Source organism: Melopsittacus undulatus, chromosome Z, assembly GCF_012275295.1.
Source record: "Melopsittacus undulatus isolate bMelUnd1 chromosome Z, bMelUnd1.mat.Z, whole genome shotgun sequence".
In the NCBI taxonomy this organism is placed as follows: domain Eukaryota; kingdom Metazoa; phylum Chordata; class Aves; order Psittaciformes; family Psittaculidae; genus Melopsittacus; species Melopsittacus undulatus.
In genome coordinates, this window is record NC_047557.1 from 56,663,087 (window position 1) to 56,682,582 (window position 19,496).

The 19,496-nt window shown below is 40.3% G+C and overlaps 1 protein-coding gene across 1 annotated transcript in view; it reads left to right on the forward strand.

Annotated features, from left to right (window-relative positions):
- The first annotated feature begins 489 nt into the window (after nt 1-489).
- The window catches only part of LOC101876916 (atrial natriuretic peptide receptor 2-like), a 42,681-nt gene continuing 23,674 nt past the window's right edge, over nt 490-19,496 (forward strand). Inside the window, 7 exon segments of the mRNA XM_013130505.1 lie at nt 490-543; nt 1,486-1,582; nt 4,207-4,339; nt 6,512-6,635; nt 12,755-12,859; nt 13,613-13,715; nt 15,260-15,408. Of these exon segments, the coding sequence (XP_012985959.1) occupies nt 490-543; nt 1,486-1,582; nt 4,207-4,339; nt 6,512-6,635; nt 12,755-12,859; nt 13,613-13,715; nt 15,260-15,408 (765 nt within the window).

Here is a 19,496-nt window from a genome sequence, read left to right on the forward strand (position 1 = left end):
CCTAGCCCAACTGCTAGTCTTACAGTTTACCTTTCATAGGTGAAATTTTCTTGCCTTGGAGCATATATACCTTTCCTCCCCCAGAGCCACTTGTGTCTCTGTTATTTCCACAGTATTAATTAATCTACCTAAAAGTCAGATGCTGCCTAAGTTCGATGAGACAGTGAAATAAAATTCTTCCATTGCTTTTCCAGCTTCAAGCTGACAGCGGCACAAGCCTCAATGTTGCGAGAGCAGGGCTGTCCCTAACACAAGTGATGGTTTTTCAGAGAGGTTCAGCAGATATTCAGAGGGGTGTTTCCATCAGGCAGTGAGAAGAAGTGGAATAGGGGAGGAGAGCGAAGGAGGAGGCAGAACAGCTGCAGCAGCTGGAGCTGCCAGGATCAGCTTGCCTAGCAACCCCCATGCTTAGGTAAGGGCATCTAGTTCAGTAGCAACAGCACATCAGAAGCAGTCCTGACTTGGTGAGCTGGGTGCATGCTAGGAAGCATGGGAGCTGTTAAAACACCAGCCTTAGGGCTCCGAAGCCTCCTGAGTTTATTGGTAGGTAAAATAAATAGATCCTCTTACCAGAACCTATTCCTGTGGTCTGTGCATATGGAAAGAACTGTATATGGCTTATTTCAGTGAGACAGCTATATTTATCATTTGTTGAATGTTACTATAGTAATGTAGAAAACAAGAGTAATATTGAAAAAATGAGTTGTATAATTCCATCTTATTTCGTGAATACTGTGATTGCATAACCCAGTAAATTATTACCCTCCAATAATATATGGAAAAGTTATAGCAGATTATATAAATAGAAGCTATTCTCTTTTACTAAAAGTGGAATACGACCAGGGTGTATTAACATAACTTTCTGTTCTGTTCATGTATACCCTGGAGTGTGTATTTTAATATATGATTAGTATATCTATTATAACGTATAACGTGTATTTTGCTACTATTGCAGTTCAATTTGTATCTATTTTGATGCTATATTCTACCTGTAATAGGCTTATGCAATATGAATATTATCTATATATATTTTAATATTTATATATATATATAATAGTTATTTTATTAAAGGTATAACAAAAATGTCTTTTTGTTTATGTAGAAAAGATTAATAGAAACTAAGTACTTTGAAGCAGAGAGGTTGCCATTTTAGCAACTTTTAAGCAAAAAAAAATCTCTTTAAATCCTAGAGCCACGTTTTTTTTTTAGAGAAAATCTTTTGCAAGAGAAGGATTTATCAAGTCCCCTCATTGTTTCAAGGCTAATTTCTGGATAGATCAAAATAATATACTGATTGAATTTGTATAACCCTAAGAAGTTGTCAATTTTTACTCCAGAAGTTGAAGAGAGTATAATGTGCCAGGCTATGTATCTGCATTTGCCTTGATTTCTTTAGAAGAAATGTAAACTTTGGAGATGGGACTTATCCTTCCCCTATGCCATACTGACTTTTTTGGGTCTATTCAGATGCTTTTTTTCTGGCAGGTGATATCTGTGGAGGGGTGGCATGATTTAGATAACAAAGACTATGACTGTTGGCCCCTGGAAAAACCAGATGAGTATAACATGCTAGACTGTGGAGGTGAGTGAGTCCTTGAGCTGCTCAAGAAAGATCATCTTATGCCTAGGGAATGGTTGAAAACCCAAAAGTGAAATACTTGGAATCATACTTGACTCATGGGGAATGTTATGCATGGTGAAAAGTATCTGAATCAGTTTCAGCATGTCTTGCTAGGGAAGTGAATGAAAACAACCAAATATACTTCAGAGCTATTATTTGTCCATTATTCATTTTTTCTGAAAAAATGTAACAGCAACAGCTGAATCCCTTTCCCCATAAAGAAACTGAAAACATTTAATTTCTTATATTAGAAAACCAAATGCAACTTAATCCAAACAAAGCAGGCAGGCAACTCTGCATTGCAGCAAATTCTATTGAGTCATTGCTGGCTTTTTGTAGCGTCAGTTCAAATGTGGACTGTGTTTAAACCCTCTAGCCAGAAAGCATGATCACCAATTCTATACATCATGCTTTTCCACCTTGCTCAAAACTGTGTTCTGTGAGTACTTTAAAAACATTTGAGATTTTTAACCACTTTTTTAATTAGTTTCAAAAATGACTTCACATGATGAGATAATAAAAAATTGAATAATTTTTTTCTTTTCTGTTGGAAATGGATTGTTTGCAATTGATAAATAATTAAAGAGCAACTGAAATATGGGATATTGAATTTAAATATAAGAAGACTCTTTTATACTGAAGAACAGGTTGCCCAGAAAAGTTATGGTTTCTCCATTCATGGAGATTTTCATAACCCAAGATCTGCTTTAGGTGATCCTGCCTTGAGCAACACAGTTTTAGGCCAGATGATTTCCAGACGTGTCTTTTAATTTCAACTGTTCTATGATTTTGTGACTCTGTAAGTGATAAATAACTGATGTAAAGGAACACTTTTGTTTGTGTTGTAAAAGATAAGACCAGAGACAATGTGTTTCAATGGGTTTTTTTAAAAAAACTAGAATCCCTGGGAAAGTAATACTGATAAAACACTCCAGGAGATAAACTGCTGGGTCACACTCTGAGTTCAGTATTTCAGTTAAACATTTTCCAATGACTTTTTTTGAAAAAGTGAAATTCAAGAGCTATATAGATAACTGTCAACTAGGACTTTTATACCTGTATTAATTTACTATTGCTGACACTGAAACAACTATTCATCAGAACAGCTATTCTTACAAATAATCAAAGTGTGAACTGAGTACAAGGGAAACTAATATGGGCAAGTTGCTTAATTAAACTGTACCTTTTACACCAATTTTTGAAAGAACTCCAAGCTCGATTCTGCCTTTCTTTGTGGTTCTTCCTTGTCATATTCTGAGCACTGCTAAAAGCAAAGCAAGAGCTTTGTATATTTGCCAATGTACTGTGGCCTCATTGCTGTGGATTTAACACAAGATCTTCAAAGTATCTAGATGTGAGAGTATCTGTCGTTGAAAGATGTGTTTTGTTTATCTTTGTGAGAACTTTAAAGGAAAGTAGAAAGTAATTTGTCTGAAATTTATGCTGACCTTCTCTGAAGCACAGCTCTCATGCCTTTAGTGCAAATGATTTTTTGTAATTTTTTATGTTGTAGTTTCTCTCATAGTATTAGCATTTATGATGTGCATTTACTTTTCAAGGAAGATGAAATCAGAAGGTTATTTTACAATTTGCTTCTTTATATCTGAAAGGGAATTATGTTTAAGGAAAAAAAATAGCAGCTTCAGTAACAGTGCAAGTGAAGGATACTTTGTAAAAGCGACTCCAGAGCAATAAAAGTTTACAGTTGAAAAGCAGCAGCAACAACAAAAAAGTTAGGATCTCTTGAAGGTCAGGTTTACCCATCATCTGCAGAAGGGATTTAGAACTTCCTGACAAACTGAGAGCTACAAACTTATATGATGTTAGTAATCTGATGTGGTGCAAGTTAACACCTTCATCCAGCAATATGGAAAGAGGTAGGTGAATGGAGTGGGAAGATTTTGATAGTGTTGTTTAACATATGGATTAAAACCTTCTCCCACCTCTTATTTAAATTAATTCTCTGGCTCAGAGCAGGTAATACAGTGTCTCAGAGTCAAAGATAGATGGCTGGGATAAATCTTCCCAGTAAGAGTGTGGAAATGGAAGATGACAGATACCTGAGTAGCGTTCCTTCCAGTCATCTGTTCTAGATGTGATACAATTTTATAAAAAGAGAATTCTCTTACATATATCATTATTAGTATATATAATTCATGTTTCATGAGGTTAAGGGTTTTGACTGAATTTCATGTGTGCTAGTTAGCTGTTCTTCTTCCATAATGAGGTGTGCCTCATTATGCAGCCAAGAATGAAGAGCAGTATTTGCTGCCTGTTGAAAGAGGAAGGCAAATATATCAGGATAAGTAGTACTGAACTATACTGGGAGCAAAGCTACTTTAGATAATACGATCATATTTTTTTGTCATATTTCTGCAGTTGTTTGATCTTTTCTAAGTGAATGTCAGAAGCATTCAATTAGTGTGTATTTGTGTTTAGCTATACAGCCACTAAAGTGGATAATTGTTTTGGGCTCATAAAAAGCAATGGGACATTAGATACCACAGAGAAAGTTTTACATTTGTATGCATCTGTAAAGTAGAAAAGTATAGCAAATTTGTTTGCCCATGATTATGTTGTTTTAGGCCTGGAGATGGCATGGGTTCAAAGGCCTCCAGAAAAGACTGTGAGTGGGGAATTCTTCAACGTGACCTATGCAGTCTTTGCATCAGACAGCTTTTTTCAGTATGCAGTGCAAAATGGAATCCTTTCTCACAGGTATTACTTCCTATAAGAATGCTTTCACGGTCATGAGTATATGAGGATTCTGTGGGTACATTATTAGTAGCAAATTGGAACATGCCTCTGGGACTCCTTGCTAATTCCTTGCAGCTCTTGAGGCCTCTTACAGTTGTTTGCCAATGGCTTTACTGTCAGAGCAGCCACCGAGGCATGCTTACCTGCATGGTCAAGGATAGGGTACATCAACCTGTATCTGCATTACTCTCTCAGTGCAATTCTGAACATCATTTGCTGCCTTCTCTACACAAAGAATTTGCAACTGAAGTTTAAGCACAAGTCCCAAACTAGCTGTGTCTTATTTTAATCAGAAGTGTGTTTGAAGTGCACAACATGGACATGAAAAAGAGGCTGGCCCAACCCTGAATCCATTGAAATTTGTGATGAACTTATTTTGATTTCTGTAGCACTGAAATCAGTCCAAAAGCTTATATAGATCAACCCAGACACTGTGTTGGTAACTGTACACAACAGAGGTTAAATACAGAATGTTTATGTGTTCAACTTCCAGTCACATTTTTGCCTGTACATAGCATTTCTCCACCCATATACAGCAATGTCTGGGACAAAGGCTGCAACTGCATTTCCACATTTTCTGTGCTGTACTTGGTTACTGTCAGAGATGTTTATGCAAAACCTCACATTTTTCTTTGCCAGTATGTGTTCAGAACACAAAGTTCAGATTGTAGAAGCTGTTATCCAGAGAGATTTTTTTCATATTGAAAGATGACCTATTATGCATTTGCAATGGCAAAAAAAAGTTGATACTGTATTTTGATCATCTGTGTACTCTGGCTACAGAGTTTTGCAAAACTTGTTTATCACATTTTCTGAATTTTATGGGTAGTAGTAGTTCCTGTAACTTAACCGTAAAGCAGATTTTTTTTCACTGCTTGGAAGTTTTTGTAGTCTTTCCAGGGAGACCCATTCCCTTAAATCAGTTAGGAATTCAGAAAATTCTGCTCTTTTTGTGCTTGTGCATTTCTTGCACATAGATATCAAAGGGCAAATATTTAAAAGGAGAGAAAATTGTGCTGCATTTTTCAAGAGGATCAAATTTGCACCTTGTTTTAACTGAATTGTCCAGTTGACTCTCACTTAGCTTACAGTGGCTCACTCAAATATGGCTGAGGCTAACAAGTCAACATGTGGATGTCAGCATAATTGATTGGAGCCATGATGAAGATATTGAGTAAAAACCACAGAATACAGAGTAAATTTCTGAAAGCAGCTGTGGGAACAAATACATGATAGAAGTAGGCACCAACTTGCTTGAATATTTTTTCAACTGCCAATGGATTTTATCTATTTGGATGTCTCAGGGATTTAAAAATTTTCTTATCTCAGGTTTCAAATATAAACCCTACAACTAAGCCTGGCTATATATACCAAGTAAGCCATGTTTGCAGAAAATTATTTTATTTTAAAGCCAAATTTACTGGGGTAAAAATCAACTGAAAGAATAATTGAGGAAACAGTGGGAAGAATTGTTGCATCACACATTTCCAGATAACTGCATTTTTCTTTCAGTGATAGAGTTACAAAAGGCTTACCTTGTTTTGCAGAACAGTCTATTCCTAGAGTCCACTTTTTGCTCTAAATTTTGGGTTTGGCAAATTGTATCTGATGTTATTACCCGATATCATTATTTTCCTTGGTGGTCTGGGTTTTGGAGCAAAGACTGGAACTGAATAATATGCATGAATCACAAGCACAGATGAAGTTATATAACTGACAACACTGAGAATGAAAGTAGCCAGGGACTCGTATTTCTGATAGTAGTAGTAGAGTAATGGTATCTCCTTCTGTGCTAGATACAGCAAAGCCAAGTGACCCCATCTGGTCATCAACTCAGTTTGAGGAGACAAGTGGAGGTTGCTACCTGCTTGCTCACCTATGTGCCAGAAGTCTCTGCTGATGGGCAGTAGGCAGTGAGCCATCTGGACAGCAGTCTTCATGGCTCCAGGAGTGCTTTAATCAGAAGCAAAACAAAAGAGAAAGAAATGGTGTAACAGTGTTTATTTCATTGTGTATATTTTGCTGCTATTATTCCTGTGCAGGATAAAGAACAGGCTCTAATGTGCTTGTTGCAATTCTGAGGAATGAGGAATAATGTAAAAGTTTCTCTCTCTCTCTCTGCTGCTTGGCAAGCAATGCTACTGCTGCAAAAGAATTCTGTGAGGAGCAGGAATGTCCCACCAGCTGGAAAGATGCAAATGGGGAAAACTGCTGTGTCTACCATGCCAACATCCATTCCTGTCCTTTGGCCTTCATGGTTAGTATAGTGTGCTCTGTTCTTGCTACTGGATGAGACATCATTGTAATAACCAATTTCAGTTCATGAAGTCTTTCTGTGATTACAGTTAGACCAAAATCACTAAACCACTGTGGGAATATCTGTCAGGTTTAGAATATTTTGATCTGGATTATGAGACTGCAAAGCAAGCAGATATTTGAGCAAGGCAGTATTCAGAATTTCTCATTTTGTTTAGTGGACCAGTTTTACCTGTTTAAGATTACTTGACCCAGATATTTGTGTAGTCAGTAGAGAAAAAGAGATCATTTAATTTTAAAGCAAGCAGGGCAGATTGTAAATTGGACTTGTTACTATCTCTAAAGCTTGAAGAGGGACCCTGAACTGAAGGATTTGCTTGAGTTACTGAAATTTCATGGGGTGTGTATTGCTGATTTGTGAAGCCTGTATACACATGTCCTGAGATGGATGGGTTTTTCTGGGTTAGATCAGAGAAAAAGAAAAAAACATGAAAAATTAATCCAAAGACAAGATAACAAAATTGTTCATGCAGTGGTAAGTAGGATCCATTCTTAACTTGTCTGCTTGACTTATTAAGTATCTGTTCTTCTCTGAATAAAAAATTTAAGTTCTGACTCTAATAACTCTAAACCCTGTATATAGTAACCTTCAATGCAGTTGCCCAGTCCTTCTAGTTGAACTCCCTTTTGGCAGTCTGATACATTTTGTGTGGTCAAAGGATAGTGTAATAGAAGACCTAGTCTATGTGTCTTGCAGCTATTTCAATGTACCCTCTTGTGTGAAAGCTTAATGCTTCCACAAAAGTTCCAGCTTACTTCTGGCAGTCCCTTCTTAGGGAGCTGTTTACTCCTGACTCCCTGGGAACCTTAGCTGATAGCAGGAATTTGGTTTAAAAGAAGAATTGCTGCTGGACCATCACATCAAAACTTTCGTCTAGAGCCATGGTAAAGAACTTCAATACCCCATCACTGTGCTGTGCCGCGGCCAGGTGGAGGGGAGAAAACACCGATACGATGTAGGTTCACAAAAGCTCCATTTATTGATTACAAGGCTGCTCTTAATATACTGTCTTACACGCAATCACGCATTACTTGATTGGCTGCCTCGCTTTGGTCCACGAGGCATACACGCTCCCCTTTACCTTTCCTGATTGGTTTCAAACATTCGTGTCAGCTTAGCATTACATCATGCTTTTGCAATTACTGGCATCCTGTTATTGCGTTCCTGTTTTGCTGATCTTGACACTTCTTCTTCTTTTAACCTGGGGTCATAAATTCACTTTCTCACAGCTTGCTGTAGGCCTGTTCAAGGCGCCCATGCTCGACCCCCAACATCTCCCCCTCTTTTTCAAATAAAGCGTTAGTCATCTGCTGCATGCCTTGCATAATACATTGTAACAAACAAGGTCCAAAAAACAAAATTAACAACATAATCGTTATTGGTCCGCTAAACATCATGATTAAACTCCTTAACCAACTACTTATCCTAACGATTTTAACCAAGAGTCTATAGGATTTGTTTCTACAGTACGTTTTTTCATATTTTCTTTAAGTTCAAACAACTTCTTGTGAATAGATTCAGAATGATCAGAAAGATTCATACAACACATGCCCAGAAGCATTCTAATGCAAAGGGGACATGAAGCAGCTGCAGAAGTAAACTGTACAGTGTTAACAGTCAAGGAGTTACACTCCCCCTTTTTTTTTTTTGATCAGACAAAAAGCCATTTATTGCAAAGCATTAACTCCTTATATACTATTGCTTACACACACCTACAGCAATTTGGCATATCATGATTGGATACTTGTCTTGAAGACCCCTAGTGACTAACATAGAATTGGTTAAGCACAGGTGTGAGAACTTGACCTCGAACGCTTGCCAACAGTCCACAGTTCTCATAACTCAGTGAATTACAGCTTCTTCTTATCTTGCTTGCTTAGGCTTCCTCAGGCCTCCCATGGCCTTGCTGTATCCCTCGGAGTTATTCAGAGCTCATGTACCAAATATTCATTTTCCTGTGAGAACACTGTCTCCACATCTCCCCCTTTTTAGTTTTACTAAAAGTTTTTTACAATTTGGTATGTCTGCTCTGTCACTGATTGACTTGTGTAACACAACAACCCACTACTCTAGGTAGCATTATTTCAGTAAGATTAGTCTGATTTGAAGTCACTTGAGTCACCTTTATAACATGTGGCATAACAGTGAACCCTACACACCATATAACAAGTTGGAATAATGGGAATTTAACAGATGTACTCAGTATACTTGTCCATTATGTTGTTGAGTTCTGGGGCTTTATGTGTTTTGCTGGCAGTCAGTATGGTCCTGTTGATAGCTGTACACAGCTGGGCCTACCCTTTTCTCCTGGGTAGCTCTCTGATAACAGTGGAGGCCATCCCTCACATCAAGGTCTGGCATGGCATGTGTCCCCACCGCTCCATGCCTGCTGGGTTGCAAGCCAGCAGCGAAGCTAAAGGTTCTTCTTGGTGGCAGACACAGAGGCCAACCAGTCTTGCCCTTGACTGTGGTAGCAGGCATTTGGTCAATCTCAGTCCTTGAACCTTGTTGTCTATGCAGAGTTTCACCTGCTTCATCCAGTAACAAGTCACTACTACAGGAAAGCACACACAGATTTACATTAGCAGAGTAACTATCACAGAGTGCATCAGCATGTTGAAGATGCTGATGACAGCGAGTGGCTAACCAAAGAAATTTCTTACAGTGGAGTTCTCCCACCCTCTTAATTTGTTCCATTACTTGCTTTATAACACTATCATAATCTTAGAATCTTTCTAGCTTTTACCTTAGCATTTTCTAGCAGCTGCTGCAAATTTGCATGTTCTAACATCTCTTTTACAAGTAACAATTCCATACAATACAAGGTATTGTTTCTTGTTAGCAACTGGCCTAGTAAATACAGGTGGTTTTAGTATGCAAAATCACAACCTCTAATAATAGCTACTTTACAAGCATGCATTCAAGCTGTTTTCAGTTGCCCTCAAGTGATTTTTTTTTTTTTTGTATTACACATGCATATTGTCCTGGAAAACAAGCTTGAAGCAATATACATCAAAACTACAGTCATTAATAACAGCTAGAATGAGTTATCATTACCTTTTTTTTTTTTTTTCAAAAGTCCACTCACCCTGCTTTGCACAGCCTAAAACCACCGGCCTATCGGCAACTGCACTTTTGCATTAACCTTTTCTTGCCCGAAAGGTTAAACTGCCTACCTGCTAAAACTTTTACATGAACCTGACAACAAAAAATATACAGAACACTGTCTGCCCTCATCACAGCACACACACAGACACACACACACACATATGGGATCCCACAAGCACACTCCACACAACTACAATATTTGAAACACAAAATCCAGACAATCATTGCTCCCACTGCACAGTCCCACATACAGGACGTGGCACAAGGACCCTGTAAAGACTACCAGGAAACCAGCTCCTAGAAGCATCATCGCAGTGCGAGGTGGCAGGCTCAACCTTAGCGGGCGTCCCCACAGAGGCTCTGCCTCCCTCACATTGAATGAGGCTTGGGCTTTTTTACTGACCAAAATGCACACTCATTCCGACACAGGTGGCCAGCCTATGTCGGAAGAAGTTGCCAGCATATCTATAAAGGTCTGCAAGGGTCGATAGAAACATGGACATACTTATATTTACCAACTTCTAGTACATGATTATCACAGAGAGACTGTATCAAAGGAGTTGTATACAGGGTCCCAACTCCACGGTCTGACACATTCTGCCCGATACCCCTGATAAGAGCATACAAGAGACTTTCCCATCTCGGGTGGGAAGCACACACACCACGGGAAACTGTGCAATACATCCACATCCCCCACCCATCTCACTTCTCCCTTTACAGCTACCCATTTATCATGAGGATATGGGGGATATAATCAGCTTCTTTTCCGGATGAATAGGCTCTAGGTCAAAAGCACCATCCAGGTCAGCATCGGCATTATCAGGCGTCAGAATCTCAGGAGCAGCAACAGCAAACTGATGAACGTGCACAGGCTCCTTCTTGGGGTCAATAGGGTCTGAGTCGAAAGGATCATCTTCATCCCCGACATCAATCTTCGCAGCCATAGCGGCAACCGTGCGGAGATTTGGGGGGAGGCTGGGGTTGGGGGGAGGGGGGCGCGCTGGTTTCCATGATCTCATTTTTTTTTACTTTAACGTCTCTAAAACAGTTCTCCAAATGACTAACAAACTTTTCACAGTGTCATTGCCTTTCGTGGCCGCATTCCACAGTTTAACTCCTGCCTCATTCCACGAAGAGATCTCAAGTCTGGTTGACTCATCAATCTCTGGGTCAACTATTTCAGCATTAACTTTAAGTCTGTCTCTTTAAAGGTTGCTCCCTTCACCTTAAGAAGGACTGAAAACATCCATAAATCAGGGGCTTCTTCCTTAGTAATTTTCTCTCAAGTCTCGAGATTAAAAGCTTCACCGACTCCCACAATTCTTCACCTATCTTACGCCATTGATCTTTGGAGAATAACTGTCCCGTATTTTCTAACAACCCCCTTCGTCGGCACCAAAATAAAAGGTCCACAAGTTCCTGTTGGGGTATCGAGTACCCTGTTTTCTTCGCTACACTTAGCAAACCTTCTATCGTAGCCTTTTCTATTGCTGATACAGCGAAACCCATCCCGAACCAGACCGCAGTCTGCCTGACTCACCGGTCAGCCGTGGCCACGTAATTTGAGCTCCTTTCCTGCCTCTCTCCGGCAGCCTGCCTCTCTCGGGCAGCCGGGATCTCCACCTTCTCTCGTCCGCACTCTCTCTCTCCTGGTATCACGTCGGGGTCACCAGAATGCCGCGGACAAGTGGAGGGGAGAAAACACCGATACGATGTAGGTTCACAAAAGCTCCATTTATTGATTACAAGGCTGCTCTTAATATACTGTCTTACACGCAATCACGCATTACTTGATTGGCTGCCTCGCTTTGTCCACGAGGCATACACGCTCCCCTTTACCTTTCCTGATTGGTTTCAAACATTCGTGTCAGCTTAGCATTACATCATGCTTTTGCAATTACTGGCATCCTGTTATTGCGTTCCTGTTTTGCTGATCTTGACACTTCTTCTTTTAACCTGGGGTCATAAATTCACTTTCTCACAGCTTGCTGTAGGCCTGTTCAAGCACCCATGCTCGACCCCCAACAGTGCTGACCTTTCAATTATTCCTGAATTTTATAATTAGCTCTGCTTGTGATTAAGGTGTGGAAAAGGTGAAAACATGTAGCCAATATCCATCATCTTGCTTCCTTGTAATACTGTAAAGATTTCAGTTCCAGCTTAGAAGAAGGCTAAGCAGGTTGGCAATCATGCAGCAAGAAGACCATGAGTATCATTGCATAAGATTGGCAATGCACTTAACAGCAATATTTCTCCATTATTCAAGAGGAAGTTTTGTTGGGGTTTTTTACACTATTGTAACTTTTTATACATTGTATCTTGGTTAGTATGAATACCATTTCTTTTGATTTCATCTGTGTCTTACATTGCATTGAAAGAAGTGCCTGAGGAAGTATTTAGAGCTAGCAGAAAAAAATAAAAATTTAAGAAAAAAAAATTCAAGATCTTCAGACAGCCAAAATAATGCTCTATGGTTGCAATTACTGGGAGGTTTACACCTTAACAGCTTTACTGAGAAATGGTCTGCAAACAGGCACAGAAGAGTTGCCTTCCTTCCTCATTAAAGAAAAAAAAAATAAAGCTGCTGTATCAAAAGTGAAACCACAATAACTCTTAGAAAAATATTAAAAATTGGTTATGATTCTGGTTCTACTACATAAAATCCTGAAAAAGTGTTTAATACTGTGGATAAATTTGGGACCATATTTTGCTTCATCTATTTAAAAAAAATGACAATATTTGTGAGATTTTAACTCAGTATAGGAACAGTTGCTTTTCTCTTTTATCACATAACAATGTTGCTCGTACTTTGGCATTTTAATAGATTTGGCTGTAAAATATCATTTTCCTTGCTGTTAGAGAACACAAGTAATTTTAAGAAAGTAAAAGAGGAGGAGCTAGGATTTTCACTGTGTTGCAGTTCACTGACATGACCAATATGTCTGATAAAGGGTCGAGGAGGAATATGTGGTCCTTGGATCCCAGATGATGGCCAGATATTTACTCACACTTTGTCTACAGCTGGCAAAATAAGCCAAAGAAACTGGACAGCTAAGGTAAGGTACATTTATTGTATACAGGATTTTACATGTTATGCTCTTTTCAGAGCTTGCTAGTAGTTTAGTGCTGTTCATGTACTTGTTCCCAACCTCATTATTTGTCAGTGTTATATCTGTATGTGGTGTATGTGGCTGAATAGTATCAATTGCCAAATAACTTGGAAGTAATAGCTTTATAGACTACTACTCTTTAGGTAGTTAGTGGAAGTAATAGAGATGGGAGGGAAAAGAATAACCTAGTCTGTCCATTTAAGGCCTACACTAACAATATATTGTATTACTAACTGGACTGTGTTGCAAGTTAATATGGTCATTAGGGGCTTCTGCCCAACAGAAGCAACGAGGAAGCGAACAATGGCAGTATGCATAGACTGATAGATGGGTTTGGTTAAAAGTATACATACCAGCAGGGGAATCAGACATGCCTTTCCCACAGGAGTTGTCTCTCCTGTTTCTATCTGTCTTGTTAGTCAAGGATACCTGTCTTTCCTGATTCTGAAAAAAATGCACATAATGTCTTAGAATCACAGAATGGTTTGGATTGGAAGAGACCTCAAAGATCATCTAGCTGGGCAGGGACACCTTGCACTAGATAAGATTGCTCAAAGCCCCTTCCAATCTGGACTTGGACACTTCCAGGGATGGGGCAGCCACAACTTTCGCCAGTCACCACAAATGGATAGTTGTTAGGATAACCTACTGTATGCAAGTGAAGTTTTGATGCTTGATGCTTTTTCACTTGTTTGGCAGGTTGTTTTAGTTCACGTGGGTGTGACTTCCCTTATTGCACACATCAGAGTTGGGAGAATGCAAGTTGCTCTGGAAGCAAAAACCACAGTCCTTCCTGCAGTAGGTATGATACAAAATTAAGGTGTGAGGGAGTTGCTTACTGACTGTAAATATCAATGCTTTTATCATTCATGTGTGGTTATCAGGATCTAAAGAGACTCCTAGCCCATACCCTGCCATTGAAACTATACATAAGTCTTCCTAAAATTTTTCTTCACATAATGATGAACATCTGAAAAAGTGAGTTTCTAATCTGTGTATGAATCCAGAACAGTAGGAAACTAATCTTGTCAAATAAGTGAGGTCAAATACCATGACCAATGGCTTCAGGTACTACAAGGCTCGTCTACAGTTCATGTGGATGTGAAAATATTCTTCCAGCTAGTATGCTGTGAGGATCTGGACACTTTTCACCGGAAGGGTAGCAGACTAGCCTTAAGCATATTGCAAATATAGAAACCCATCTTGGTTCCCTTGTTCACAATAAAATTCAGTTGCTCGCAAAGGCATGTCTTTCTTTCACTTTATTTTAGCTATAAGCGGGGAAGAAGAAGTAGACATAACAACTCTCTTAGTAATTTAAAAGTTAAAAAGTGGACTTTATTTAATAAATTAAACACACAACCTCAAGAAAAATACTGACTAAAATATGAATGTCATCACAGTACTCTTACTGGCTACCCTTCTGTAAGGTTGAGAATATATTTCCTGATGTTATGGAAAAAAAAAGGAACCAAAGTGACTGCAATGTGAATGGAAGTATTTAGCTATAAAATTTACTATTCATTTCAAGACAGTTGAAGCTGGGTTTTCCAGGAAACTTGTAATCTATCAGAAAAAGAATTTTAAAAGTGCAGCTCTAACCTTGAGGCAGAAAGTGATTTCTGTACTTATTCTGGTATTCAACTGGAATTAAATGGACAGAGGCAGAATTATCACTGAGCAGTGGATTTTGCTTTGTTGAGGCTTTTTCTTTTTTAAAAAAAATATTACCTAGTGACAGAATAATACTTTTGGCTTCTCTCGGAAGACTGAAGTACAGCATGATATTAGTTTAGTCATAAATATGAAATTGAAACACCATTCAGGACAAGGAAGAAAGAGTTTTGTTCTTTAGGGCTTTTGTTTTAAATCACATCTGATACTGCTGATAATTTTCATAACACTTTGGAGAAAAATAAATCCTTGAAGTATGGGTTGTAAGGTGTCATTCTGCAGTACTCTGTCATCTGCTGCTGCTGAGGAAGGGTAACTGGCTTCAGGGGATCTCAAAGGCTGGACTAAGTACAAAGAATATGAAAGATGATGCCTGACTTTAGGAACTTAAAGTGTCAGAAAAAAAAGATGGACAATGAGAAACAAAGTAGTGATACAGTGATTTACACACAAAGCATGTCATTATTGATCTGTTCAAAGTGATCCTGTATCACTTTAAAAATTCACATTACTCTTTCAGCTGCTAGTGTGCTATCTCTGGGTACTTCAAAATTTAATCTTTCAGTAGTCTGAGATTTCCCAGCTCAAGAACCATGTATTTTAATTTGCATACAATCTCATATGGATAAAACTGCCTTGAATATTCTGATACCTGTTTCCTTTTCTAATCAGTCTGCGGAGATGACTTTTGTGAAGAAAAAGAAGAAGGTTGCGCTATCTGCCCAGTAGACTGTGGGGAATGCCCACTGTCTACTGATGCTAGGATAGCAATTGCCTTACCAACATGTTTAATCTTCACAGGCTTCATTTTCACAGTCATGGTAAGTATTCTTTCTCTTCTCTCCTATTTCCTTTCTCTTCTATCGTTTGGTTAGAGTGGCATTCTCTCTTTGTAAAGGGGTAGATTTTCATCTGCATCCAGAAGCTGTAGGCTATGGAAGAAAGCAGAAGGAAAGGAAACAATGTTTTTGGCTGCTTAATGAGAGGAGGCTCATTCCATGGGCTAGTAATTTTCATCCTGTGAGAGAGAAGACTGAAGAATGTAGCAGTGGAATGGATATATAATGGAAAAAGAGGAAGAGTTTTTTCACCACATGGGAACTAAGGAGTGTTAGTAAACTAAGAGTACTTTTCACTCAGAATAAAACTCTTTTATGAAATCAGCTGCTTCAAACTCCTGTGGAAGTCAGGAGTATAAATGAATTCAAATACAAATTCGGTAAATTCCTGAAGGGATTAACTCCACCAGGGGCCATTAAACTCAGTCCAAATGCAATTTATAATGGAAAACATTTCACATAGGTTATTATCAAAAGAAATAAATGTAGGAATGAAATAATAATTTGGAGTAGGTGGGTGGTCTTAGTGTAACTAAACCAATTTGATTAATTTGGCATGATAGTTGTCAATTATAACAGACTCATGAAGATGGTAAAAAAGTGGATAATGACAGGGGTGTGTATGAACACGGAAGAAGTAGTTTTTGATTTCTTTGACTGAAAATGTCTGTATAATGAGGAGACAGCTTGGTATTATGACATATTATTCACACTGCTTCTGGGAAAGAAGATCCACGTTCCTTATGTGTCTTCATCTTTTTAAAAACTGCATTTATGAATTTCACAACAAGAATTCTATGATTTAGCAGGTGGGGATGGCAGTTGTAGAGGCACTATACTGACTTTGTAAATAACAGATATTTTATTTGGGGTTTGGCTTAAGAGTCCTGTAAATTGATAGGCTCCTCTTTCCTTAGGGATTCCTTCTCTTTCCAGCTTTATTACAGTTGCAGTAAGTACCTGAATTAGGCAAGTATGCTGAGAGGGAATGAGCAGGAGAAGGTTCCAGCATTAGAAACTGACTGGATGGCTAAACCCAAAAAGTGATGGTAAATGGTATCACATCTAGTTGGTGATAGTGACTAGTCACTAGAGGTGTCCTTCAGGGCTCAGTGTGAGGGCCAGTAAGATAGAATCATAGAATCACAGAATAGTTAGGGTTGGAAAGGACCTTAAGATCATTCAGTTCCAACACCCCTGCCATGGGCAGGGACACCTCACACTAAACCATGCCACCCAAGGATTTGTCCAACCTGGCCTTGAACACTGCCAGGGATGGAGCATTCACAACTTCCCTGGGCAATCCATTCCAGTGCCTCACCACCCTCACAGTAAAGAATTTATTCCTTATATCAAGTCTAAACCTCTGCTGTTTAAGTTTTCACCTGGTATCCCTTTTCCTATCACTATAGTCCCTACCAAAGAGTCCCTCTCCAGCATCCTTGTGGACTCCCTTAAGATACTGGAAGGCTGCTATGAGGTCTCCAAGCAGCCTTCTCTTCTCCAGGCTGAACAGCCCCAACTTTCTCAGCCTGTCTTCATATGGGAGGTGCCCCAGTCCCCTGATCATCCTCGTGGCCCTCCTCTGGACTCTTTCAAGCAGTTCCATGTCCTTTTAATGTTGAGGACACCAGAACTGCACACAGTACTCCAAGTGAGGTCTCAACAAGAGCAGAGTAGAGGGGCAGGATCACCTCCTTTGACCTGCTGGTCACGCTCCTTTTGATGCAGCCCGGGATACTGTTGGCTTTCTGGGCTGTGAGCACACACTGAAGCCGGCTCATGCTCATTTTCTCATTGACTGACACCCTCAAGTCCTTCTTCGTAGGACTACCATAAATTTCCTTTTCGCCCAACCTGTAGCTGTGCCTGGGATTGCTCCCACCCAGCTGTAGGACCTTGCGCTTGGCATGGTTAAACTTCATGAGGTTGGCATCAGCCCCCCTCACAAGCATGTCAAGGTTCTTCTGGATGGCATGCCTTCCCTCCAGCATGTCAACTGAACCACACAGCTTGGTGTCATTGGCAAACTTGCTGAGGGTGCACTCAATCCCACTGTCCGTGTCACTGACAAAGACGTTGAACAAGACTGGTCCCAACACCGATCCCTGAGGGACACCACTTGTTACTGGTCTCCAGCTGGACATTGAACCATTGACCACAACTGTTTGTGTGCGGCCATCCAGCCAGTTCTTTATTCACCAAGTGGTCCACCCATCAAATTGACATCTCTCCAATTTAGAGAAAAGGATGTTGTGTGGGACAGTGTCGAATGCTGTGCACAAGTACAGGTAGATGATGTCAACTGCTCTGCCCCTGTCCATCAGTTCCGTACCCCCATCATAGAAGGCCACCAAATTGGTCAGGCAGGATTTCCCCTTAGTGAAGCCATGCTGGCTGTTACCAAGCACCTTGTTGTTTTTCGTGTGCCCTAGCATGCCTTCCAGGAGAATCTGCTCCAAGATGTTGCCAGGCATGAAGTGAGACTGACTGGTCTGTAATTCCCTGGGTCATCCATCTTCCCCTTCTTGAAAATGGAGGTTATATTTCCCTTTTTCCAGTCATCAGGAACTTCAGCTGACTGACATGATTTTTCAAATATGATGGACAATGGCTTAGCAGCTTCATTTGCCAGCTCCTTCAGGACCTGCGGATGGATTACATCAGGTCCCATGGACTTGTGCACGTTCAGGTTCTTCAGATGGTCTTGAACCAGATTCTCTTCTACAGTGGGCCTAAGGTCTTAATTTTCACAGTCCCTGCATCTGCCTTCCAGGACTTGGATGGTGTGGTCAGAGCATTTGCCAGAGAAGACTGAGGCAAAGAAGTCATTAAGAACCTCAGCCTTCTCCAGGGTAGCTAGTTCTCCTGATAGCTTCCAGAGAGGGTCCACATTGTCCCTAGTCTATCTTTTATTCACAGTGTACCTTTAGAATCCCTTCCTGTTATCTTTCATATACCTAGACAAGTTTAATTCTAACTGGGCCTTAGCTTTCCTAATGTGGTTCCTAGTTTCCTGGACAACATCCCTGTATTCATCCCAGGCTGCCAGTCCTTGCTTCCACCTTTTGTAAGCCTCTTTTTTTGCTTCAAATTTTACTCAGCAGCTCCTTATCCACCCAAGGAGGTCTCCCTTGCCCTCCTGCTGCACTTCCTTCTTATCTGAATGCAGCACTCCTGAGCTTGGAATAGGTGATCCTTGAATATCAACCAGCAGTCTTCGGCTCCTATGTCCTCTAGGGCTGTATCCCATGGAACCCTAGTAAGCAGGTGCCTGAAGAGGCCAAAGTCTGCTCTTCTGAATTCCAGGGCAGTGAGCTTGCTGCACGCTCTTCTCACTGTCCTGAGGATCAGGAATTCGACCATCTCGTGATCGCTGCAACCAAGGCTGCCCTGGAGCATCACATTTCCAACCAGACCATCCCTGTTGTTGAGCATGAGGTCAAGCATGGCACCCCTCCTCATCGGCTCCTCTAATACTTGCAGAAGAAAGTTGTCTTCCACACAATCAAGGAACCTCCTGGACTGCTTGTGCCAGGCAGTACTGTCCTTCCAACAGATATCAGGGTGGTTTAAGTCTCCTATGAGAACAAGGGTCTGCAAGCGTGAGGCTGTTCCTGTCTGTCTGTAGAGTTCTGCATCTTCATTGATGATTAGGAGGAGGGGATTTTGTGCACCCTCAGTTGCTGACGACACCAAGTGGTGTCGGAGTTGGTTGGGAGTGTTGATCAGCTGAATAATAGGAAGACTCTGCAAAGGGATCTGGACAGGCTGGATTGATGGGCTGTGGTCAGTGGTATGAGGTTAAATAAGGCAAAGAGCCAGGTCCTGTACTTGGTCCACAATAATCCCATGCAACACTACAGGCCATGGGAAGAGCAGCAGGAAAGCTGCTCAGTGGAAAAGGAGCTGGGGGTGCTGACTTGACCACATGAGAACATAAGCCACCTTGTGCCCAGGCAGCCAAGAAGGCCAACGACATCCTGGCCTGTATCAGCAATAGTATGACTAGCAGGACCAGGGAAGTGATCATCCCCCTGCACTCAGCACTGGTGAGGCTGCACCTTGAA